This window comes from Taudactylus pleione, unplaced genomic scaffold (assembly GCF_031769625.1).
Source record: "Taudactylus pleione unplaced genomic scaffold, aTauple2 ptg000095l, whole genome shotgun sequence".
Taxonomy (NCBI): Eukaryota; Metazoa; Chordata; class Amphibia; order Anura; family Myobatrachidae; genus Taudactylus; species Taudactylus pleione.
The window spans coordinates 26400709-26425362 of record NW_028284497.1 but is presented as its reverse complement, the minus strand read 5'-3'; the positions used below and the strand labels follow the sequence as shown (position 1 = coordinate 26425362).

General features: G+C 45.4%; 1 protein-coding gene across 6 annotated transcripts in view; it reads left to right on the top strand.

Moving 5' to 3' along the window:
• Positions 1-210: 210 nt before the first annotated feature.
• Positions 211-24654, top strand: part of HABP4 (hyaluronan binding protein 4) — a 50789-nt gene continuing 26345 nt past the window's right edge. For 3 of the 6 annotated variants that reach the window (XM_088470078.1, XM_088470077.1, XM_088470073.1), the window contains exons 1-2: positions 211-318; positions 3796-4059. In XM_088470078.1, coding sequence (XP_088326204.1) covers positions 3837-4059 — 223 coding nt within the window. In that variant the 5' untranslated portion in view covers positions 211-318; positions 3796-3836. Of the gene's footprint in view, positions 319-394; positions 537-1455; positions 1517-3795; positions 4060-24654 lie in introns of those variants that run through there. The other 3 variants (XM_088470076.1, XM_088470074.1, XM_088470075.1) reach the window with 3 other exon arrangements.

The window sequence follows — 24654 nt, the reverse complement described above, 5'->3', positions numbered from 1 at the left end:
CTCCATCCAAGTCTTGGTAAATAGACCCTTGATATCTAAACTATATATCTTAGTCATATTTTACCATATACTATTTATTTTTGAACAACAGTACAGGCAGCAAGTATTTTATATCACTATTGTACTGGGACAGTTACCATTCAGCATGCCCCCAATCTCATAGCTGCTGCCCCGCTCACACCCAGATGCTGCAATCACAGCTCGCAGCCACGTGCACAGGCAGGAGATAAACGCCCCAAAACATCCCTCATTTATAATACAGCCACGGGGAGGCGCCGGGTGATTGGGCAGTTGGTGACGACTGAGGTGCGTCTGTAGGTAAGCGATGGCCGGCGGTGATCAGGCTTGTGTGTTCCTGCTGTACTGGCTCTGGGCCGCTGCCGGCGTGCTGTACCGTAGGCTGGAAGTCCCGCCTGTGAGCCCCACGCACTCCCGCTTGTTTGGTGTGCAGGGTCTGGCCCGGGTGGCGGCGTCTTCCCGGCGTGTCAGGCTGAGCGTGGGGTGATTCTCCCCGTGTACCTGTATTTTCTTCCCAGGCGAGTAGGGGTTGTGCTGCCCCTCTGTCCCAATGCCAGTCACAGGAAAGTGTACAAAGTGTCTGAGGACTGGTGTATTGGGAATAGTGTGTACAGTGGGTTTGGCTTTTATTTTTTTTTATATTGTGACTTTTTGTATGTAGGGACGAACATTGGAAGCCCAGCATCTTATGGTTGCCAGGCTTCTGACATCAAAACATGTAATGTGATGGCCACTACCCATTGTATTATGACCACTACTATGGTCACACATGCCCCCATTTCATGTCACACTGGAAGGGGGGTGTAAATTGCCTCCCTGGTAGTCTCTCAGTCACATGCCTATATATATATATATATATATATATATATATATATATATATATATAATTTTCGATCCAGAAATTTTCAGCGGCACTCCAAATAAAACACAAGCAAACGTGCAGGTACTGTCAACGTTTCGATGCTTTAATGCATCGTTTTCAAGATCAAAAGACAATTACAAAAGCAGTTACTTACATAGCCCCAGCACCACACCACGTGTAAAGCCACAGCATCCGGGTTCCGTCTCAGGGCGCCACAACGTGATGTCACAAGCGCGACCCGTTGCCAAGGCAACAATCAATGTGTCTAAAAACAAATAAAAAACCGGAGGAACATTATCAATCGCGTAATCAACGCCTGTATTATATAACCAATACACATGTCGACTGACATCCAGATCATAAACATATTAAGTAGTTATATTGCTGGGATGTAGGATCTGAATTATATTATAACTACTTAATATGTTTATGATCTGGATGTCAGTCGACACGTGTATTGGTTATATAATACACGCGTTGATTACGTGATTTATAATGTTCCTCCGGTTTTTTATTTGTTTTTAGACACATTGATTGTTGCCTTGGCAACTGGTCGCGCTTGTGACGTCACGTTGTGGCACCCTGAGACGGAACCCGGATGCTGTGGCTTTACACGTGGTGTGGTGCTGGGGCTATGTAAGTAACTGCTTTTGTAATTGTCTTTTGATCTTGAAAACTATGCATTAAAGCATCGAAACGTTGACAGTACCTGCACATTTGCTAGTGTTTTATTTGGAGTGCCGCTGAAAATTTCTGGTTGCATTGGAAGGAATTACACCCTTCACAGAGAGGGCACCCGGACGTACACCCTATACATGAGTGCCATCCATTTGTTAGAGATAGAGAGATAGATAGATATAGATATATATATATATATCTATCTCTTATCTCACACAGCCAAGGTGGTGCTAGGGTGTTTGGTCCCCCCCCCTGCAAAATATAAATTTGTGTACTCCAATTTTTTTTTTTTAAGGGACTGTGTGCTGCAATAAGGTGTTTTCACACAAGAAAGGAGTGAGGGCCAAACTATAGTACCCCTAATTTAAATTGTGCCACACAGTAGCACAATCTTATTCATATTGTGCTGCACATAGTGCCCCTGATTCGCTTTACACCACATAGTAGTGTCCCTTAGTCATGTCATGACACAGTAGTGCACATTATGTGCAATGCCCACAATTGTAGTGCCCCTTACACATGACACACAACCTTGTACATTCCTGAAACCCTGTGCTTGCTTGCTGTCAGGCAGCTAAATGGAGGAGACTGCATCGCCTCTGCTGCGCCAGCTTACCATATTGCACTGGTACCTGCATATAGCCACATACTTGTACACCCATACATATATACTTAGGCCCGTATTCAATTACAGGTGAAAACCTGTTATTGGTGATGATTTATTGCTGATGTCATTTTCGCCTTTTGTAATTATCCACGTATTCAATTACAATGACTTTTCGCCGGTGTGAAAAATCTTTGTAGAAAAACAGGGATAAGTTTTCTCCAGCCTTTAGCTGGTGAAAGTGCAGAATTGGGGTTTAGGGGTGCAGGCTTAAAAAAAAAAAAAATTAGCCTGCACCCCTGGGAATGCCCCCTAAAACCATTGTGTAAAAAGTAAGGAAATCTCGAAACCCCAAAAAATTAACTTGAATTTTGGGGTTAAAAAAATAATAATGGGGAACCAAATCTTAAAGTAGCAAAATAGATTCCAGAGGGGATCTAAAATATGCGGCAGGTGTTTTCTTCATTGTGGGTAGTAGCGGCAGGTGCATTTTTAAAAATCATTTTAGGGACATAAAAATATGCTTGCACCCATTTTCATATACCCTAAATTTGATGGCCATAGTTATTTTTCCCTGCAAAAAAATTCTAAATGCTCTTCTTAATCACCTTCTTCAAGCTGCATTTATGCACCTGCCGCAGCTATTTAAAAACCCAACTTCCTTCAGCAGGCAATAACAGGGGTACCCATAGTGATCCCCCATGTCTGGACATCTTTAGGGGGGTACCAGGATGATTTCCCGAAAACTCCCTGGTTGTTTCGCCGGGTCCCGTTTTCGCGTACATAGTAATTGAATACGGGGATAATCGCGCACGCATGCAATACTTTTCCGCCTGAAAAACGGGCAAAAGAGGCAAAGTCCAGCAGGCAAAAAGTCTGGACTTTTCGCCTCAAATTGAAAATTGGCCTTGGTCACACAAATACATTAACAGACGCCTAGCCACACACTTATACACCTCTATCAGGGATGTGCAGTCACTAGAGGCAGAGCCTCTCCTGCCATTCTCCCTACCCTATCATACTCCGTCATGCTCCAGAGTTTTGATGCAAAATGTGTTTTTATACATGTGTGCCTCCCCAGCCTTTGACCTTACTGCATGTCACTGACCGCTATACATACAGTATCACTTATACACATCAATACGGTCACCTCCCCCCTTACTTTAGTTACTATTAATGTATATTTGTGGCTTTGAATTGTTACTTTTCACTATATATTGCATTGGTTAGATGTGATGTATAGCTTTGCTAAGTAGCAATACATGTAGACTGAAAACGATGGCTCTGGCTGTCCATTCTTTTCCTGTGGTCCTCTGAGAAGCGTAGAGTTGAAAAGCAAGTTGAATACTTCCCTGCTGTCAGTCATCGGTGCTTGCTCCGCCCCTTTATTGACTTTTATAAGGAGTTAAAGGTGGTATACTACTGCATCATTTGGTTTGAAACTTGGTTTTCTACGGTTAAAAGTATTGTATTTTTCCTTGAGAAAGTGAGAGAATAATGTGTATACAAATATAACTTTCTGAGTGCATTTCATGTTTAAAAAATGTTTATACGGATTGTAGCTGATATAGAAATATATGATGCAGCCTGTTTAGAGTGTGGTGTTTGCTAATGCTAGTGTTTGTATTTGTAGGAGGGTTGAAGCTGGCTCAAGGTAGCCTTATTTCTGCCATTATGCAGGACGCTTTTGGCTGTGCCGTGGAAAACAGATTTTTCAGTCTCCTGGATGATGATTCTGACCCCTTGGACATCTTGCATCAGGCATCAGTCGAGATCAGTCGACGTAAAAAGAAAGAGGAGGCAGCAGCTGTCAAAAAAGCTGGTAACCAAAAAAGCAACAAGAGAGAATCTCAGAAGGACAGAAAGTTGTTCATTGAGGCTAGCACAGAGGCCCCAGGTTTGTATGCATCTAAAACTATAAATCGCTTGATGTGATTACAGTTTTGGTCCCAACACCTTAATTGTTAGTTTATTTATAAGGTGTGATCATTCAGTGTTTGGAAAAGAAGTAACAAAGGTCTTTTTCCAGAGTTATTGGGCAGAATTCAATTGTTTTAGCGCACTCTAACTCTTCTAAAGTGACTAGAGATCGTGGGGCGTTATTCAATTGATGCCAATTATCGTGCTGATCACATCCATTTAGGTTTTGGTGAAATGGCTAAACCCGAAAAGTGCAATTCAGCTCACCCTGCCCTGGGGGGGGGGGGGGGGGGGTACAAGATGAAATGCCATTGGCTGATCGCACCCTGCAGGAGCAATGATTGAATAGCTCTGTCGGGCGCGAGACTGGTGAGGGGGGGGGGGCTCAGCTGCCGGCGTAAATCAACTGTGCCCATTGTTGTGGGCGATATGGTAGCAGTTATGATTGGTATGCAAGTCCTATATGGTATTATTCATACTTTGTTGCTATTTGTTTACATGTGCTCTGCTTGTCTGTTTAGACAGTTAACGCGTTAGCAGTGTTTTACTAGTCTAGTTTAACATGGCTAATATGTTGGTTCTTAAAATTCTTTTATTGCACTCATAACCTGTATCCATACATAGTGTAAAATAAAGTCCATGGTAGGCGTCTATTTGTTTGGGCTAATCTCAAGTACCACTGGATGGAATTTAATGCAGTTTTCACTATTCTATAGAGCATTTGTAAAGGAAAGTTTTAGGTGTATGAAATATTAATGTATGACAAAAGGGAATCAGTGACTATTTTAGTGAAACAAGTCATTGAAAAAAAAGACTACAGAGCGCTTCCTTGGCCTATGCTGCGTAACCCTTTAAAGATATATCACAATGATAGGCTTTATTTTATATCCTGTAGAGATTGAATTGTATTATCCAGTTTCTTTAGAAAAAATGATGTAAGCCCTGTTTACTGATAGACTATTTCTGTCTCTCTTCTTGTTCTTCTTGTTCTTCTTGTTCTTCTTGTTCTTCTTGTTCTTCTTGTTCTTCTTGTTCTTCTTGTTCTTCTTGTTCTTCTTGTTCTTCTTGTTCTTCTTGTTCTTCTTGTTCTTCTTGTTCTTCTTGTTCTTCTTGTTCTTCTTGTTCTTCTTGTTCTTCTTGTTCTTCTTGTTCTTCTTGTTCTTCTTGTTCTTCTTGTTCTTCTTGTTCTTCTTGTTCTTCTTGTTCTTCTTGTTCTTCTTGTTCTTCTTCCTTATAAGACCTCTGTTAGAAAAAGACAATTGGCGTATATTTAGAATTGCTCCCTTGAGAAGTCTGGGCGGATCGCTTGTGTGTAATAAAGTAATTTTAGGTAATTCTTTTTAAATGTCTCAACTTCTAGCTTCATACTTCTACCTGGTCTTGTGTTGGTACACATTAAAGACCTACATCAAGGTGTGGAATAAACCATACTTGCATAGCTATCAGGCATAATTGCATCTTGAAAAATATAAACTTTGTCCTTCATGACAGTTCTTACAATGGGTTTCTATGTTGGGTAAGGACAAGTCGATAAACAGCCTCTGGATGGATTGCGTGTAACACATCTCTGCCCCTTCCCTTAAGTCTTTCCGGTCTCTGATCATAGGTCAGGTAGTGTCTGGTGGGTTTCCCCCCCCCCCCCCCCCCTGTCGTACAGGGCCTTACCACCTCATTGACAGCACACCACCTAATGCTACAAGCTGAGGGCAGATTGGCTACTTGGGGGCGACCAGCCTGCTACCTCAGGATGCACATCTGTTTGCAACATTCAAATGCATATTTTTGAACATAGTGCTCATTCCAGCACTCTGTACCTGTCACGGATTCCGGACTTTAGATAGACAGTAATAGACAATAGACACCAGAAGTTAGCCAGTCAATAGTTCGATGGGGACAAAAGTCAGACACACAAGGTTGACATGACAATGGTCGCCCTCCTTTTTTTTTTTAGCTTGGGTTAGGCACTTACTGGAGGGTTAGGCACCAAGGGGAGGGTTAGGGTGAACATGAGGGCTAAAAAGTTACCATTTTTGTGTCTGCCATTTTCATGTTGAACTTTTGACCGTAGACCTTTTGTACCTGTCGACCTTTTTACATGTCGAACTTTAGTGTGCTGAGATAGACCAGTGTGCTAGAAGCATCTCAGCAGTCTGTTGCATTAGGTGATCATGCTAGAAGCACCAGAGCAGAGAGCGACACCCCAGGCAGGAAAGGGGAACTGCACTGGTTGTGACAGGTGCAGGGTGTTAAATGAGCACTGATGCCTGAACGAATGCCTGTGTACATATGTGCTCCCTGCACGTTTTTATGTGTGTTTTGCTTCATGAAATCATCCTATCTCCCCCATAGAAAAAAAAAAAATTCTGGAAAATAAGCATAGTCTAAAAAAAAAAAAAGTTCACATTTTGGCTGCAAACAAATTCATGCACCATAGACAGAATTGGTGAGCACCCAAATTGCACCAGAAGAGCATTGAGTACACTTACACAATGTATGGAATACACCTCTTAAATCTGAAGGTAGAAATTGGTGTTTGCTTCTTTACATCCTCCTTCCAGCAATCTGCCATCTAGTATCCCATATTTATAATGCATTGCTCTATTTTGTGTCTCTGTATAATCTGGAAGAGCAATGGTAAACCATACAGTATTTGGAAGATGAAACAGAATTGAGAGCAAGATCCCCCAAAAGTATAGCTATAAAAGACAGGTGTTCTCCATGAGCATTACATTCCTCTTGTAATCCAAGGGTTTGAGTAATTTATCTTAAGTTTCCAATTTTTAAAGTGGACACCTCTGTAGTATGTACATTGGAGATGCAAATATAGGTGTTATCGTATCACTGCTGCAGAATAATAGTTGATTACTATTTTGAAAGATGCTTTGTTTTTTTGTGAACGGTCTTCCTTCAGAGACACCTCCAGAAAGGTGACTGGTCCCATTATTTTTCTTAAAATCTTCCTTCGTCAGATCCTCCTTTTTCATGGGGCTTGAGAAGGCAGTTTTCCACTTTCTAGGGAAGAGTCCAATTAATGATCAACTTACTATACATTAGTATAGAACTTCTGTCTTTGCATCCAGAATTGCCAAATTTGGCAGTCTTCATAATCTCTTCTGCCAGACTTGATTTACTATGGCCAGGTGGGATTTGTCTTGCAGGGACGCAAAATGGAATACTACAAAAATCTTTGGTCTGATTCCATGACTTTTGTTTGCATGTACAGGCTCTACTCCTGACTGACTAACCCTCTACGGCAGGGATGGGGAGCCTCAGGCCCGGGGGCCGTATAAGGCCCCCGGAATAATTTGGTCTGGCCCTCTGAGCTTTTTCCGGATATTCTCATCTGGATGGCAGGGTGCCTATAATGGCACGCTGCGGCCAGAATCTATGCAGCAGTGCCTCCTGTAGCATCCTTAGGATGCTTTAGACAGTCGCACCGCTGCCCTTACAGCTTCCCGGAGCATCCTCAGGATGCTCCAGGCATTGCTGTAATCACTGGTGATTGTGGCCCCGTCCCCATGTGACATCACATGGAGGGGGAGTGGCCTGCATCGGGCCCGTGAATGTTAGATAGATATATATCTATCGAAATGGCCCTCTGCAGAAAAACTGTTCCCCACCGATGCTCTACGGGGATTTCAAGTATATAACTTGGTAATTTGACTGCAATATCCTTGCCCTTGGTAGGCTTCCTTTCGATATAATAAAATGGTACTTTATCTGGCCGTGGGCACAGCGATATGGCTGCCCTCTTATGGGCTGTGTGGAGGCACTAGGGAGCAATTGTGCAAACCCCAATAGCTTAGCATTTACCCTGAATTGTTTGCTTTTGTTAAAATTCTAGTAGTCTTTCCCCAATCTTATGTTCGTTTAAAATATTCATACACACTATATGACTGTGCAGCCCAGCGGCGGTGCGATGTAACGATGCATCGGCATACGTCAGCGCAATGTATCATTACTGATGTGCAGCACAGCAAATGGGACGATTCATTGAACGACTGATTGGGCATAGTCAAGGTTTTAAGGCTCTCCATGCTAGGGAGGAATTAAATTATTTGTATTGTGGCTGTAATGAATGGGCGCCTGATGGATCAAATCATTTGTTGCTCCGATCGGGCAGCAAGTGCTGCGGGCGCAGACCTTTCTACTTGCAGTCTCCTGAGGTGGCAATCGGAAATGTGTGTTAAGTCTGTGGTAATGATCTGTATTAAGCTTTCTTACAATATGTGAAAGACATAATTAAATTTAAAACATGTACTAATTTTATGTAACATACTGTCACTGTACATACTATACATCAAAGGTATTGTTTGAGATAAATGAAAAGTAATGAGCAGGCCTTGATGCTCATTTTTCGTTATTGTAACAAACTGTCCAATGTGAATTGTACCCGATGATCCCCAAGTAAAACTTTGGTTATTAACAGTGTGAATAATTATTATTTTTTTTTTTTTTTTAAACTTTGCTTTTGAAGAAAATAAAAATTTTCAATGTTTTCATTTTTAGTGAAACACACTGTATTAGTGTTGTATCATATGAAAGCCCATAAAGAGGTTTACAATGAGACCTTGTCCAACACTCTAGCTCATTGAGTTGAGCTACAAATGCAATTTAAAAAAAAAAAGTTAATGGCAATTTTTTTGTTAAAAAAATTACAGCTTCAAAGGCATATACTGTAACTTCAAAACCAGTGTACTTATCAGCCTAAGATTTGGGAGTTTTATCTACACCCACTGCAGCATTTATATCAAATTTAATTGAAATGAGATTGTAAGGTAGAATTTTTTTCAAAAGTTGCTGATTTGATGTGGAATGACCTACCTGCTGTTTTTCCACTTTTCTCAGTTGTTGGCCAAGAAAAACATTGTATAATATCGAACTACTTTGCAGTGCAGTTTGACTCCCCAAGGATGATTGTTTTTATGCTTTACATGCTGTATGTGATCATGAGTGTTTAATACTTTTTTCCTTCCTCCACTAGGGGGGCACAGGGTCTACTTTGTGTATAGCCTGGAGAGACTGGGCACCAAATGGTTAAAGCAATTTACCCAGAAGCCCAGGCGCTGGACTTCAGTTTTAAGTTTAGTGCCAGCAGGAGCTGGGCATCGGGTTATTTGGGAGGCTATTAGATGGTCCTTTTTTTTTTTTTTTTTTTTATTTATTTATAGTTTTTTACTTGAGTTTGCAGTGGAAGGCATCCTACAGGACGCCCCACTGCCTCTCCACCGCCCCAGAGCAGGTGGCCGCCGCACTGGCGACTGAGTCAGTATCTTCGGACTCGGACTCCTACAGAGCAGGAGCTGCTAGCAGCAGCCGGCTGTCACTGCCAGAGCAGGAGATGTCCAGCAGTGCTGGCTAGTGGGGCACCGGTTTGACTGCACTTACCACTAGACCACCAGGGATTAATGTATGGAACGGGCTGCTTATTAGCAGTGGCGGCCATGTACCCTGGGGATTACACAGACTGGGGAGGATGGCGCTTCCCTGTGGTGCACTCTCCTGTATGGCCAGTAAGCCCTTGGATGACTGTCCCTCTCCACTCCTCCCCCTCCAGAATGCTGAGTGGCCATTTTAGCTATACACTGCATAGGAGATAGAAGCAAGGGCTTCCGTCTCCTCTGTAAGCTTGCTCCCAGTAGCTGCATTACTTTATTGCTCCTGCCTGCTATACGTTCAGCATTGTGTTTTCGTGTATGTGTATGTGTGTGTATATGTGTATATGTATGTATGTATGTATGTATATATATATATATATATATATATATATATATATATATATATATATATTTATTATTAATTCTCACCATTAAGATCCCCTTTGCGAATTGGTGTATAGTGATTTCTGCAACTTACAACATGTCCAGAAATAAAACCACTAAGGAGCCTGGTACTACAGCACTACGCACGTTTGACAAGTATTGTTTGTCATTCATCCTCAGGGTCCGGAGCATGATGGCCTGTGTGTCAATTGCTTTGGGGTCCTGCAACAACTGATTTCACCTATGGCTTCTACTCAAGGACCAGCTTGGGTGTCTTTGTCTGACACAGGTAATGTCAGTTTGTAGACAGTATGTCAGTACCTATGCCGCCTGTTGCTGTGTGCCACAGCTTCCCATGGCGCAGCCACCCTGGATGTAGACTTTTGCCTTGTCTGTCCAGGGCTAACTTGGGTGTCAACGTTCTTTCAGAAAATGCTTGATTGAGATGGGGCTCCTTGGTGTAGAACTGCTCCACGCAAAAGTCCCACACCGTTATCTGGCTGAAATTCAGATTCAGAGGTTTCCTCAGATGGTGAGGCTAGTGGAAAATTCCTCTGTTCAGGAGGAAACTATGGCCCCTGTAGACGTAGACGCTCTGATTAGAGCAGTTAAGTTTATTCTCTTTGTGGAGGAAGAGGAACAACCACCTAGATCTAAGGCTCCTGTCCTTAAAGACAGTCACTGGCGGAATTTCCGTCTTCTACGCAGCTTGGAAGATCTCTTGGCGGAAGCGCGGTCACACCCTAGCACTCTTTTCCAGGTTTCCAGGCGTATTGCGACCTTTTACCCTCTACCAGCAGCGGATAGAGCGAATTGGGCGTCTCCTCCCCCGCTGGATGCCCACATTACCCATCTTATTCGGTCTTCCCTTCTACCTATACCAAATACAGCATCCCTCAAAGATCCTACAGATAGAAAATTGGAGAATTTCTCGTACAGCCCTGGCATCTGCTTGGGTAGCTAAAGCTGTAGGCGGCTGAGCAGACTCTTTGGAGGACTCTTACCTCAGGGGCCTATCTGAGTATTTTGGTGGCTATGGCCGCACACATTAGAGAAGCTGCTTCATATCTCTCTGAAGCAGCTATAGATTCTGGACTTAACTTCTAAGGTTTCTGCAGTTGCTGCCAGTAGAGCTCTTTGGCTGCGCACTTGGAAAGTGGATACAGAATCTAAGAAAGCTCTGGAGGCTCTCCTCATTCGGGTGAGATCCTCTTTGGACCAGAACTGGAGAAGATTGTCACTACGTTGGCGGCCTCTAAATCAGCTTTTCTGCCTTCTGTCACCACTACAAGACCCAGAATTTCTGTGTATCGTTCCTTTCACCTGCAGGGTAAGACCAGAGGTCAGCCGTTTCCAAGGACGCAAGGTTCTGCCTCCAAAAGCTCCAAGCTGAGAGCAGGCCTGGTCCAGCAGCCAAACAGGCGGGGGACCTCTGAGTGGGAGGCCGGCTTCTTTGCTTTTCGGCAGTATGGATGCAGACCACCACGGATGCTTGGTTCAAGGATGCCGTCTCAAGACTATGCCCTTACTTTTCAATTGCGTCCACCTTCCAGGTTTTTTCCCAACCAGAAAAGGCAAAAGCTGTAGAGGCGTCGATTTGCTCTCTCCTGGCCTCTGGTCATCATTCCTGCCCCCCCATCCCAGAGTGGTTTAGGTTTTTACGTCAACCTTTCTGGTTCAGAAGCCGGACAGCTCTTTCCAACCCATTCTCCGTTGGACGCATCAGGAGAGCCAGATTCCCATAAACTTTCTGGAGCTTCGTGCCGTATACAGGGCTCTGTGTCAGATTCGGGGTTGTCCAGTGAAGATAGTCTGACAACGCAACAGTGGTGGCCTGCTTAAATCACCAGAGCAATACTCAAGTCAAGGAGCCTTGCAAGAGGTAGGCAGAATTCTTCGCTGGGCGGAGCGGCAACTTCCGGCTCTGTCCGTAGTCTTCATCCCGGGAATTCAAAATTAGGAAACAGACTTTTTAAGTCTTCAGGACGTATGTGCCGGAGAGTGGGTGTTACCTCCAGACATCTTCCAGCTGTTAGTCGCTAGGGCCTAAAAGACATTGGCATGATGGCATCTCGCTACAATCGCCAGCTTCTGAGATATTGCTCCCGTGCCAGGGATCCTGGAGCTCTCCTGGTGGATGCACTGTCTGTTCCTTGGACATTCCCTCTGATTTGTCCTCCCTCTGATCTCAATGATTCCTCAGGTCTTTAGCAAGTTCAAGCTGGACGGAGACTCTCTGATCCTGGTGTTTGCGGATTGGCCTCAACAAGTGTGGTACGCAGATCTCCTGGGCCTGTCAGACTCCAATCTATGGCTGCCGCTGTGGCCAGATCTGTCTCAGGGTCCCTGTCTACATCCCGACCTGGCCAGGCTCGCTTTGACGGCATGGCTCTTGAGACATCCATCCTAAAGAGTAAAAGGATTCTCTGGAAGAGTTGTTCGAACCATATTGCAGGCTAGAAAACCTGTTTGTTTATCACAAAATTTGACCTACCTACCTGGTGTACGACCAGAGGTCTTAATCCCAGGTCTTTTAGTCTCTCTCGGATCCTCTCCTTTCTACAGACTGACCTGGACTTGGGCCTTCGGCTTTCGTCCCTGAATGTCCAGGTTTCGGCTTTGTCCTTTTTGTCAAAGACTAATCGCTCTGCTTTCTGAAGTGAGGGTGTTCATGCGCAGCCAGCATTTTTCTCCTATGGCTCCCTGGGATCTTTTTGTTTCTCCGAGCGCTCCTGTCTGCTCCCTTTTGAGCCGATGCAGACTATTTTGTGTTGGCTCACATGGGGAAACTTTCTGTTGGCCATTGCGTCGGCTCGGAGGGTCTCTGATTTGAGCGCTCTCGTATTGCTCTCCATTTCTTGTGTTCCGTCTTCAGGGCTCTTACGGACTCTCCTAAGTTACCTTCCCAAGCTAGTGTGCCGTTTTCATATTAATCGGGAAATGGTGGTTCCTGCATTTCAGTCTTCGGATCCATCTCTGAGACTTTGTTGGAAGTGGTGAGGGCTCTACGTCTGTATGTCAAGCGGACTAAGAGGCTTCGTAAGTAGGATTTTTTTTTTTTTTTTGTCTTGTACGATTTTTCACAAGAAGGGTTGGCCAGCTGCGCAACAGACCTTTTGCTTCGACTTACCATTCGCCAGGCTTACTCCTTGGCGAACCTACCTGCCGTAGTGACTGCCCAATCCACCCAGTCAGTGGGACTTCGTGTGGGGCTTCTGCAGAACAGATTTGTAAGGCTGCTACATGGTCGTCTGCTCACATTTTTATCAGATTTTACTTTTGCCACTTTTTTTGCATCCTTGGACTCCGCCTTCGAGAGTCCTGTGCTCACTGCAGCTCAGGAGCATCCCTGCCCTTATAGGACAGCTTTAGGACGTCCCAAAGAAGACCGTGCCCACTAGTGGAGGAAGAAAATGACTTCTGTATTACCCATTAAGTCCTTTTCTTCTACTCCATAGGGAGTGTTTCCTTGGTGACCAGTCCGGAGGTGCTTCCATATGTATGGTTCTGTATGTCTGCTGGCCTTCCTTCTCTGCTCTGCCTCGCTACTGCCATGGGCTTGCAACCTAATGTCCAGTGTCTGGGAGTGGGGTATAGAGGAGAGATGCCTGGGCTTCCGGGTAAATTGCTTTAACCATTTGCTGCCCAGTCTCTCCTTTCCAGGCTATACCCAAAGTACAACCTGTGCCCCCTATGGAGTCGAAGAAAAGTATTTAAAGGTAAGACATAAGTGGTTTTATTACCATAAAAAAGAAGACTTAAGGTAATGCACTAGATGTGCTTTTTATTCTGTCCTATTTGGTACTCCCCTATCTTGGATTTTGAGACCAAAGAAATTTGTTTGAATGCCTATCCATCTGTGGGATATGAGTGTGATACTTATATGGATTATATACAGTTTTTCTTACAGTACTTCATTATCATTTTTTTTTTTTCCCCCCACATGTGACATTGGAGAGTTTAAAGTTTTGGAGTAACAGGATTGTGAAAGTGTCTTCTGTAAAAAAAAAAATTATGTAGTGTTACCATTTTGTTTAAAGACCCAAGCAGCAACTTTTTTAGAGGTTATTTATGCTTCTGTATAATTTTGGTTATTCCAGTTCAGCCCTCAAGTCCATTGCAGGAGCTTATGGAATGGATGAAAAAAATCTTTGTATCCAATGCAGATTCTTTGGTATTGCAGTGTTCCTGGAGATCTACTTCTCCAATAAGCATTGATTGTAGAATATGGTGCCGCGTCTTCTGAGTCTGGTTTAGACGACTTTCAGTTTTGTCTTTTAGTTCGGCCTGTCAACCTCTCAGAATGACCTGGACCTTTGTAAAAGTTCCGATTGCAGAGTTAAGAAAGCAGAAATTAGCCATATCAACTACTTGCGAGAAAATTAAGACCATTTACAGGCCAAAGGGACTAATGTCATTCTGTTTCTAAAAGACCATGGATGGGTCATAAATTTGGAGAGGTCCATTAACTCGGTCACCACAACTAAGGTTTTGTTTATTCAGATAGATGCCCTTCAGCATACAGTGGCACTGTCACCACCTGAATTTTCATGCACATTTCTTCTGTCAGCTTTAGTCTCGTCCAGTGGTTCTCAACTTTGTCCTCATGACCCCACACAGTTCACATTTTCCAGGTCACCTAGCAGATGCACAACGGTGTTCATTACTCACTGACACATTTTAAAAGAGCCACAGGAGGAGCTAATTCGCTTGTGATGCTGTGAGGAGACCTGGAAAATATGCACTGTTTTGGTTCCTGAGGACCAGGTTTGAGAACCTGTGGTCTAGTCGAAACACTTCAAATTTGCACATGTAGTCATCTTTTAGGAAAATGTATATTTATATACTGTATGTATATAATAAAACATCATTTTTTATTTTATTTTTTTTGAAACCTGTTGTATGGGCCATGTGGCACATGATAAAATTGTACTGATCTCCTATTAAAACTGTCACAATCAAGTCACCTTGCGCCACCATATCCAGTTAGACCAGAGGTTCTCAAACTCTGTCCTTGGGACCCAACACAAGTCAAGTTTTTCCAGGTCACCCAGCAGCTGCACAGGTGTAGTCATTACTCACTGACACATTTTAAAAGATCCACAGGTGGAGCTAATTATTTCACTTGTGATTCTGTGGGGAGAGCTGGAAAATATGCACTGTTTGGGGTCCTGAGGACCAAGTTTGAGAACCTGTGAGTTAGACCATTCCACCTTGATGTCTCTCACCTAGTGGCAGAGTGCGGAACTCAAAACAAGTACAAGTATGACCGAGGAGCACATTTATTGGTGCAGACAGTAAGGGATGGGGCCCTGACTAGAAGAAAATTTACCTCCAAAACAACTGGATATGGAACAGAAGGCAGCCACTTTTGGTATTTACTGATGGGAAGAACCTTGTGTTCCAACAATATGAACATAATGGCATATTAGAATTGCCAAGGTATCTTTAGGGCCACTCCACTGTCGCATATGGGTTATTTGTGCAAGTTAATGCATCAGTTTTTGTTAACTTAACATGAGGAAGATCTTTTTTTTTTTTTTTTTTTTTTTTAAAGCACTGTTATATCAAGGTGCCTAACTAGATTTATTGTTTAGGAATATTTTGCACAATTGGGTAAAATGACCTTAAGTAAAACTAGGCCTATTGCTGATTTAAAAACAGTATCTATTGGCTAAAGAAACATTGCAGAAAACGAAGTTCTTCACACACAATTAACAAATCTTACAGAAAAACGTGAGCATTTGTAATATGACAATTTGTAACTGTATTACATCTTGAGTATAATCATTAAGCTTTATGATGCTAACTAAGGGTTTGTTTTTTTTAATTGATTTAAGTCACTGAACAATGGGAGAAATTAATTTCAGCTCTTCCTCGTAACTGTAAAGTAAACAGAATTGGAGGTTGTGCCCATTTATAATGACAAAGGGCACCAGTGGGAACCATCACAGTGACTTTGAGTTGATCTTGAGATATAATATATTATAACATTCCTGGATACTCATTATTTCACTACTACACACTGACCAGTAAAGATGTTTGAAGTTTTAGCCACCCACAGAACAATTGGAGGTGTCAGTCTGAACATCATTCCACATAGAAAGTGCTGTCTTCTTGCCAGACACAACATTGTGGATGCAGGGCAGAATGTGAAGCTCTTTGATTACTGATAAAGGTGACACATTTTCCCAGGGCATTTCTGAAGATTACTTCCTCATTGTGTTATTCTCCTACAAGGTACACCTGCGTCTTTGTATTCAACTGTGGCGCAACTGAAGGAAAATCTTAACTTGATTGTGACAGTGCCTTCCCCTTGAGCCATAATTTTTATTCTGACAAGGTGTTTAAGCTTACCGCCAACAACATTCACAACTCCCTTACCCTGTGAAGTTGAGAAATACTTCCACGTGAAATTTTTGTTATGCGATAGACTTTGAAGCGTCTTTTTCCATATACTTGTTTTTGAATTCGGACGATGGACCATATCTCCAAATCGCTTAATTTATCCCATTATCGTCTGTTTTGGTAAGCTTGCTATTAAGTGTATCCAAGAACACGAAGAAGATGTCTAATTTTTGGCCGAATCTGCGCAAATAACCTGTGTAAACTATTGGTTGGAGATATCTAATTGCACCAGATGGTTAGATAACATTCTTTCATTAACATTTTAAATCTGTCCCATACAGAACAAAAAACATGAACTTCTCCTAGGTAATGACATGGATTTATTAAATATCACTGAAGGCTAGGGAAGACCCAACACTGTTTATAAATTTAGTATGGTAAACGTTGACATTCATTTCTCCGTAGGAAAAGAAAAGTAAGTTCTGGTATGTAATTTTTAACATTTTTGTTTTTGTATGGAAACCTTTTAAGTGGTTTCTAATCTATAGTTTCAGATAAAAATACAGACACATTAATGTCTGTCTTTCCCAGAACATACAATGTTGAGACTAGTTAACTAAATAGATCTTTAAAAAAAACTTCCAATTGACTAAAAAATATTAATAGCAGCATTTGGATTGTTTTACTCTAGGGATTGAAGAAGCTAATAACATAGTTTAACAAATATATATTTTTAAGTCATGACAATTCGCAAATTTTTATGGAATAGCGCCATAGGTTTTACAGAAGTGTGTGTGTGTGTTTTTTGGACACTTGTATTGATAGTGTTTTGTTACGATTGGAAAAGAATAACTTGTTTCCTTTATTCTTGGATGTAAATTTCTCTGGACTTCAGTGATGTGTGTTGGTTAAGCATCTATATCAGTGATTCCCAACCTCTGTCCTCAAGGCACGCTAACAGTCCTGGTTTTAGTGATATCCATGCTTAAGCACAGATGGTTAAATCAAAATAACTAAGGTACTAATTAAGTCACCTGTGCTCAACTATAGCTATCCTTAGAACCTGGACTGTAATGCTGCTCATCCACTAGGCTATTATACCTAGTGATGGAGCGATAACGACGGTCGTTGTCGCTCCATCGCTTGGTAATAGCCTGCAAATCGGGCAGTAAAAGGTTAAAAACGACCAGCGATCCATGCGCCCACTGGTCGTTTTTAACATCAATCATCGCCCAAACATGACTGTCAACCTGACGACCGCCGTCAGGTTGCCATGTTTGGGGATGATTGGTCTGCATACACTGAACGTCTGAATTTTCAGTGTATACAGTTCATCCCGCGGGAGACGACGGCGTCGTAATTGTGCCGTCGTCCCCCGCATCGCCTAGTGGATGGGCAGCTTTAGTGTGCCTTGAGGACTGTAGTTGGGAACCCCTGATCTACATCCTCAATAAATGAATTTGTCTCCAATCTTTATCCATGTCAAGTTTTGCTGTTGTATAGTCAGCAGTTATTCTTCTAATGCACGAACATTGTAATCTAGGAAGTCCCCATGTCAAACTATGTGGATGGAAACTGAAGGCTAAAAAGGCGTTATTGACAACTGTTGGCTTAGTATATAGGGAGGTGACTATTTGTCAATGATTTGGACATCCAGGAAACTGTTTTTACTGTAGTCTTACTAATTTGACCAGAGAAGGGAATGTATTGATGCTTTGGAGAAGTTGAAGAATAGCAAATGGTCCCTCCCCCAAATTATAAAGTGTCAATATATCTATATTTACAATGTATAAACTGTATTCTGTTCATAAAATATGATTTCATATCGCAGTTCTGGTAGTTTAGAGGAAGTATGTCCCCTCAATAGCATAATTCTTACTCCAACCATTATTTTAACGTTATTGAAAAATCTGGTTGGGGACCATCGTAACCCAGATTATCAGTGAATAATTATTTTAGACATTCAGTGGATGTCTTTTTTGCTTTAAGAGTCCAATTTGTTTCTCTTGCTTATTTTAGCACAGCCGCTGTGCTAAAGCGTACATCTCTGAATCGGGCCCTAAATTCTCCTGCCAGCCCTTGTTTGGTTACGCTGCCACTGTGTCTTGGTCTGGATAATACCATCTTGTGATCATACAATTATCCTATTTAGTTTTCCCGCTAGGTTGTTTTTAGCGGGGCACCCAGCCCAATTTTAAAAAAGCAGAATGCTCCCCTTGGTGGTGCCCCGCTAAAACTGCCTGTCTGGGCCATCCCCACCCGCAGGCTGCAGTGTCCTGCGGGTGGGGGAAACTGCGGTATAGAGATTACCGCTGGTTAATGATTGCCGGGCGCGTTCGCCCTGCACCTATTCAGAGAAACGAGTGCTTAGTGCAGCCCGGCATCTCCGTAAGTGCCGGGCATACCTCAGTGATGAAAAGGAAAGTGTCTTAAAGATACCGCCCTTTTTCCCACTGCCACGCCTCCTTTTCGGACGCATGTATGTTTTATACCAACAAAGTATTTAAGACATGGACATCAGAAAAAAAAAAATTGTATATAAACTGTTCATGTACTTGAATGTATGTAAAATGTCCCATGAGTCTCACAGGGAATCACCCTGTTGAAATCTGAGATTACATTGTAACTACTTTCACTGCATTGTGATTTTCTTATGATTGATATTTGTATGATCTCAATTCTACAATTTCAAGGTTTAAATGTAGATCAGCTGGTAACGTCACCCTGATTCAAAACATTGCCTTTTGAACAACAAACACATTGACCTTTTGCATCCATTCCTGAGTGCAGTTTATTCCTTTAAAAACCATACTGAATTCTGGCACCTGGAAGTAATTTTTTTGGGGGGTGATTATGTTTGTGGACACTGCACGTATAGTGTGTATGTATACACACAATCCGAACACTGATGGGGGGCTTCTGGTAAATAAACAGCTGCTCCGGGTGCCAGATAAAAGTTCAAATGCAGATACTAAAAAAATGGCACTCCAGGCCCAGAAAGTTTCAAAGCTATATTTAGATTGTTTCAAAGTAGTAAAATTGTCATTGGTTATGGGCATGAGCTAAAATTTCATATCGAAACTTTTACCAAATAAAGCTTTATGTAATGTTCATAACATAACAATGCTGACACTTTTTTTTTATATTAATTTTTTTTGCTCTAGTGGGTAAACAATGCAGACATTTCTTGACAATTTACTAGCGTTAACGCTTTGCAAAAAGGCAAGTGACTCAAGTTGGCACATTCCTAATTTGTACTTTCTACTTCAGGGTCCATAGGGTATCCACAGGATACCTTGGGTATAGGTGTGACGTCAGTCGCAGGGCACCAAAGAGTTAAGCTTTCAGCCTCCCAGGATGCACTAGGTCCCCCTCCTATACCCCGCCCCCGGGCCAAGGCACCTCAGTTTAGTTTGGTGCCCGGCCGGAGTCGGGTGCACCTGTTGGAGTGGGGGCTAGAAGAGCCCCTGAAGCTTATTCTTCATGCAGCTGTGGCTGCACAACTGGATGAACAGCATGGACAGTCAGTCCTGACGTCCATGCTGTCTTCCCTACACCCCGCCGGTACCAGAACGCCGGTACTGATCCGGGGATGCTGGTGGGCGTCTGGGGTCACAGCTAGCGGTGACCCCAGATGCTCCGGACCATGGCCGGATTCAAGGGGGACAGAGGTAAGCAGCGGGGTCCCGCGGTGGGTCCCCGCTGATCACATGGTCCTAAGTCCCCAGGCAGGGGGCTCCCTGGGGACTGGCTGCAGCGTGGAGCCAGGCGACCAACCTGCGCTTCCACTACCCCCTGGGACAGCGGACCGCAGCAGAGCGGTAGCGCTGCGGCGTCCCAGGGGTTAAATGCATGCCAGGGGAGCGCGCCTTCCCTGTCTCACAGCCGGCGCCTCCCCCGCTGCACACAGCCCTCTCTGCATGCTGCCGACTGGTCCTGTGGCAGCGCTCCTCCCCCAGGCCAGCCTCCTCTCTGCTCCTCGGCGGCCATCTTCTCCAGAACGCATGGTGAACGCTGCTGGAAGCGCTGGACGGAAGCATCGTGGTCTGGGTCCCCCCGCATACCTCTCCTCCGCTGTGGTCAGGTCTGTGTATGCAGCGCTGTGTCCTACCAGGCCCTGTGTCTGTGTAGTTGAGTGATCAGCGCTGTTAGTGCAGGAATTGTTATTTCTCTGCATTGTATGTGACTGTGCTAGCGCTGCTGCCTGTAATCTTTTCTTCATCTAAACTGTCAGCTTTATTACTGTCCCTGTTCTTTCTGCTAAAGCCCTTGCGGTGCGGTGCTGCAGGGTGGTCTCTCGCCTATTTAATACTTAATTGGTGAGAGAGGTCACATACGTGGTGCCATCATGTCTGAAAGTGATTTTCCCCTCCGGCTACAGTGTACCACGTGCAAAGTACCGTTAGCGGAGGGGGAGGGTAGCGCGGAGGGCCTTTGCCGGCAGTGTTTGTCCATGGCGCGGCCTATTACGGTTACAGCACCGGTACAGGAGCCGCCCTGGGCTTGTTTCGCTCAGGCGTTAACAGCTTTAGTGGGCCAGTTAGCTCCGCAGCCCGCGTTTACTCCGATGGGTTTGTCCCAGCAGTCTTTGGTGTCGTCACCCATGCAGGGGTTCCCACGACAATTGGTGGTACCCCACAGTCTCCCTATTTCCCCGCTCCCGGGTTCTCAGGAGCCAGCGTGGGTTAACTCCCTGACGAGTTCTGTACAGCACTTGTCGGATGTGTTGCAAGGGGAGTCTGTGATGCGGTCTCATAAAAGGCCGATGGCGTCTCTGTCCGCTCCTTATGAGGATGACGAAGGGACGTCTGATGATGGGGAGATTCTAGATCCTTACGATCAGGAACCTCTCCATACTAAGGACGCTGATGCTAAGTCCAAAGTATATATTCCTGGACTTATTCGGGCGGTCCGCACAGCCTTGGTGATTGAGGACGAAGTTCCCCCAGCGGCTAAATCTAAGTATGCCTTTTTCAAAGATGTGAAGGGCGATGCCACGGTCTTTCCTCTTTCGGGTCAGTTGGTGGACCATTTAGAGGAGGCGTGGAAACAACCTGGCAAAAGATACCAGCCGCAGAGACGCCTGGCGGTGGCTTATCCGTTCGCGGATAATTATTTTGCGAAGTGGGAATCCCCTCCACAGGTGGATTCTCACGTGACCCGTCTTGTCTGTAGTGCCACATTGCCGATGCCATCCATGTCCTCCCTTAAGGATGCTACGGACCGCAAGGTAGAAATCTGCCTGAAGTCCGCTTATTCCCTTGCAGGGGGGGCAGCACGGCCGGCTATGGCCATTTGCTGGGTTGCCAGAGCGATGGAGCGCTGGGCGGATTCATTAGAGGCTTCTTTTGAATCCGACTGTCCGGCCGATCAGGCGGAGTTGATTGGCAATCTCCGTGATTCGGCCACCTACATCAACGAGGCGGCTCTAGACATTAGTACTCTGGTGTCTAGAATTTCTTCAGCAGCGGTAGCTGCTCGTCGCACCTTGTGGCTGCGATCCTGGAAGGCGGACGCAGATTCCAAGAAAGGTCTGGAAGCGTTGCCGTTTACCGGAGAAGTTCTCTTCGGTCCGGATCTGGATAAGATTGTGGCCACGCTGGCGGCAGCCAAATCTGCCTGTCTCCCGTCGGCCGCTGCTCCTTCTGGTTCGGGACCATCGTCCTTTCGGTCATCTAGGGCCCAGGGCAGGCCCAAACCACAGTCGTTTCCTCGACAGGCTGGCCCTAAGAAATCGGTCAAGCCCCGGAAGCAGGCATGGAGTACCAGACGTCCGGCCCCCAAGCCAGATGACAAGCCTGCGGCCTGACGGTCCGGGCCTCCCTTTGGGGGATCCCAGGGTGGGAGGCCGCCTGCTACAGTTCGCCCAGTGTTGGTCGACCACTACGACAGACACTTGGGTTCTGGAGGTGGTTTCTCACGGATACGCCCTCTCCTTCCGGCACAGACCCCCGGCTCGCTTCTTCACCACGGGTCTCCCATCAGACCGGAACAAGGCTACGGAGCTGCGGAAGGTATTGCACACTATGCTCCAGGCTGGAGTTATAGTGGCGGTTCCATTCTCCCAGAGGGGCCAGGGTTTCTATTCAAATCTATTTTTGGTACAGAAACCCAATGGGTCATATCGTCCGATTCTCAACCTCAAAGCACTCAACAAGTCTTTGCGGGTCCCGAAGTTTCGGATGGAGACCCTACGGTCCATCATTCTGGCGCTGGAACCTGGGGACTACTTGGTGTCATTGGACATACAGGACGCTTACCTGCATGTCCCTATTCTTTGGCGCCATCAACAGTTCCTCAGGTTCGCAATCAGCAGCGACCACTTCCAGTTTCGGGCGTTACCTTTTGGCCTGGCAACAGCACCACGTGTTTTCACTAAGGTGATGGCGGTCATGGCGGCTTCTCTGCGGCTGCAGGGAGTCCGCATGTTGCCGTATTTGGACGACCTGTTATTGGTGGCAGGATCTCCAGAGCTCCTGTTACGCCACTTGGACCTGACCATTGCACTGCTGCAACGGCACGGCTGGCTAATCAACTGGCAGAAGTCCACTCTAATCCCGTCTCGGAGGATTCTGCATCTTGGAGCCTTATTGGACTCGGGACAGCAAAGGATCTTCGTGACGGAGGACAAGATCTCTGCTTTACAGTCAAGGGTGCGCAGTTGTCTGCACAGCCGCCGGGTGTCCTTACACTCGGCGATGAGGTTACTGGGCTCCATGGTGTCGGTGTTCGACATGGTGGAATACGCCCAGTTTCACTCCAGACCTCTGCAGCACCTGATCCTGTCCAAGTGGAACGGGCTGACTCAGTCTCTGAAGTCCCAGACGATTGTGCTCACCCAGGAGGTTCGCCTGTCCCTTACGTGGTGGTTACAGACGACCCACCTCAACAAGGGACGTCCGTTCTGGGTTCCAAATTGGGTCCTGTTGACAACGGACGCCAGTCTTCGGGGCTGGGGAGCAGTTTCGGGTCCACACTTGTTCCAGGGCAGGTGGACGCCGACAGAAGCGGAGCTTCCAATAAATATCTTGGAACTCCGTGCGGTCTTCAATGCTCTCCAGCAGGCACAGCGGTTTCTCCAGGGTCGCCCGGTGCAGGTCCAGTCGGACAACGCTACCACCGTGGCCTACATAAACAGGCAAGGAGGAACTCTCAGTCGGGCGGCTCTCGTAGAGGTCTCTCGGATCCTGGTTTGGGCGGAGCGCAATCTTCCGGCCATATCAGCGGTCTTCATCCCGGGAGTGCTCAATTGGGAGGCGGACTTTCTAAGTCGCCAGGACGTTCATCCGGGGGAATGGTCCCTGCACCCGGACGTTTTTCAACTACTGGTGGACAGGTGGGGTCTTCCAGAAATCGACCTCATGGCGTCCCGGCACAACAACAAGTTGCCGGTGTACGGGTCTCGCACAAGAGACGAAGGGGCGTCTCTGGTGGATGCTCTGTCCGTCCGGTGGACGTTCCGGTTCGCATACCTGTTCCCTCCGGTCTCCCTTCTTCCACGGGTAATCCGGAAATTCAAACAGGAAGGAGGGACGCTCCTGTTGATAGCTCCCGCGTGGCCCAGACGGCACTGGTTCTCAGACCTTCAGGGTCTGTCCGTGGACATTCCTCTGCGGTTGCCGCTACGACCGGACCTTCTGTCTCAGGGTCCTTGCCTTCACCCGGACCTGACTCGGCTGTCTTTGACGGCGTGGCTGTTGAGACGGCCATGCTGAGGTCCCGGGGGTTTTCCAGCTCTGTGGTGCGTACAATGTTGCGAGCTCGGAAACCGTCTTCCGCGAGGATATACCATCGCGTGTGGCATACGTTCTTCCAGTGGTGTCGACCGAGAGGTTATGCACCGCGGGAGTTTCATCTGTCTCGGATTCTCGCCTTCCTGCAAGCGGGACTAGATCATGGGCTTCGCCTTGCTTCTTTGAAGGTACAGGTTTCGGCCCTATCTGTCTGGTTTCACCGTAGGATTGCTACAATCCCGGATGTGCGCACCTTTATGCAGGGTGTTCTCCGCATTCAGCCGCCCTTTGTTCCACCTGTGGCGCCTTGGGATTTGGCTGTGGTCCTGAGGGCTCTCCAAGGACCGCCGTTTGAACCACTGGGCTCAGTGGATCTTAAATGGCTAACAGCTAAGACTGTTTTCCTTCTGGCCATTGCTTCGGCCAGACGTGTTTCTGAGTTAGGGGCTCTTTCTTGTAGACCCCCTTTCTTGGTTTTTTATGGGAACAGGGCAGTGCTCCGCACTCTGCCCGAGTTTCTTCCCAAAGTTGTTTCCCAGTTTCATATTAACGAGGAAATAGTTGTTCCGGCCTTTAACTCACCGGGTCTTTCCGTGGGTGAGGCCTCTTTGGATGTTGTGCGGGCCTTAAGGACTTATGTTGACCGCACTTCTTCGTTTAGGAAGTCGGACGCTTTGTTTGTCCTCTTTGGCTTCCGTAAAAAGGGTTGGCCTGCTTCAAAGCAAACTT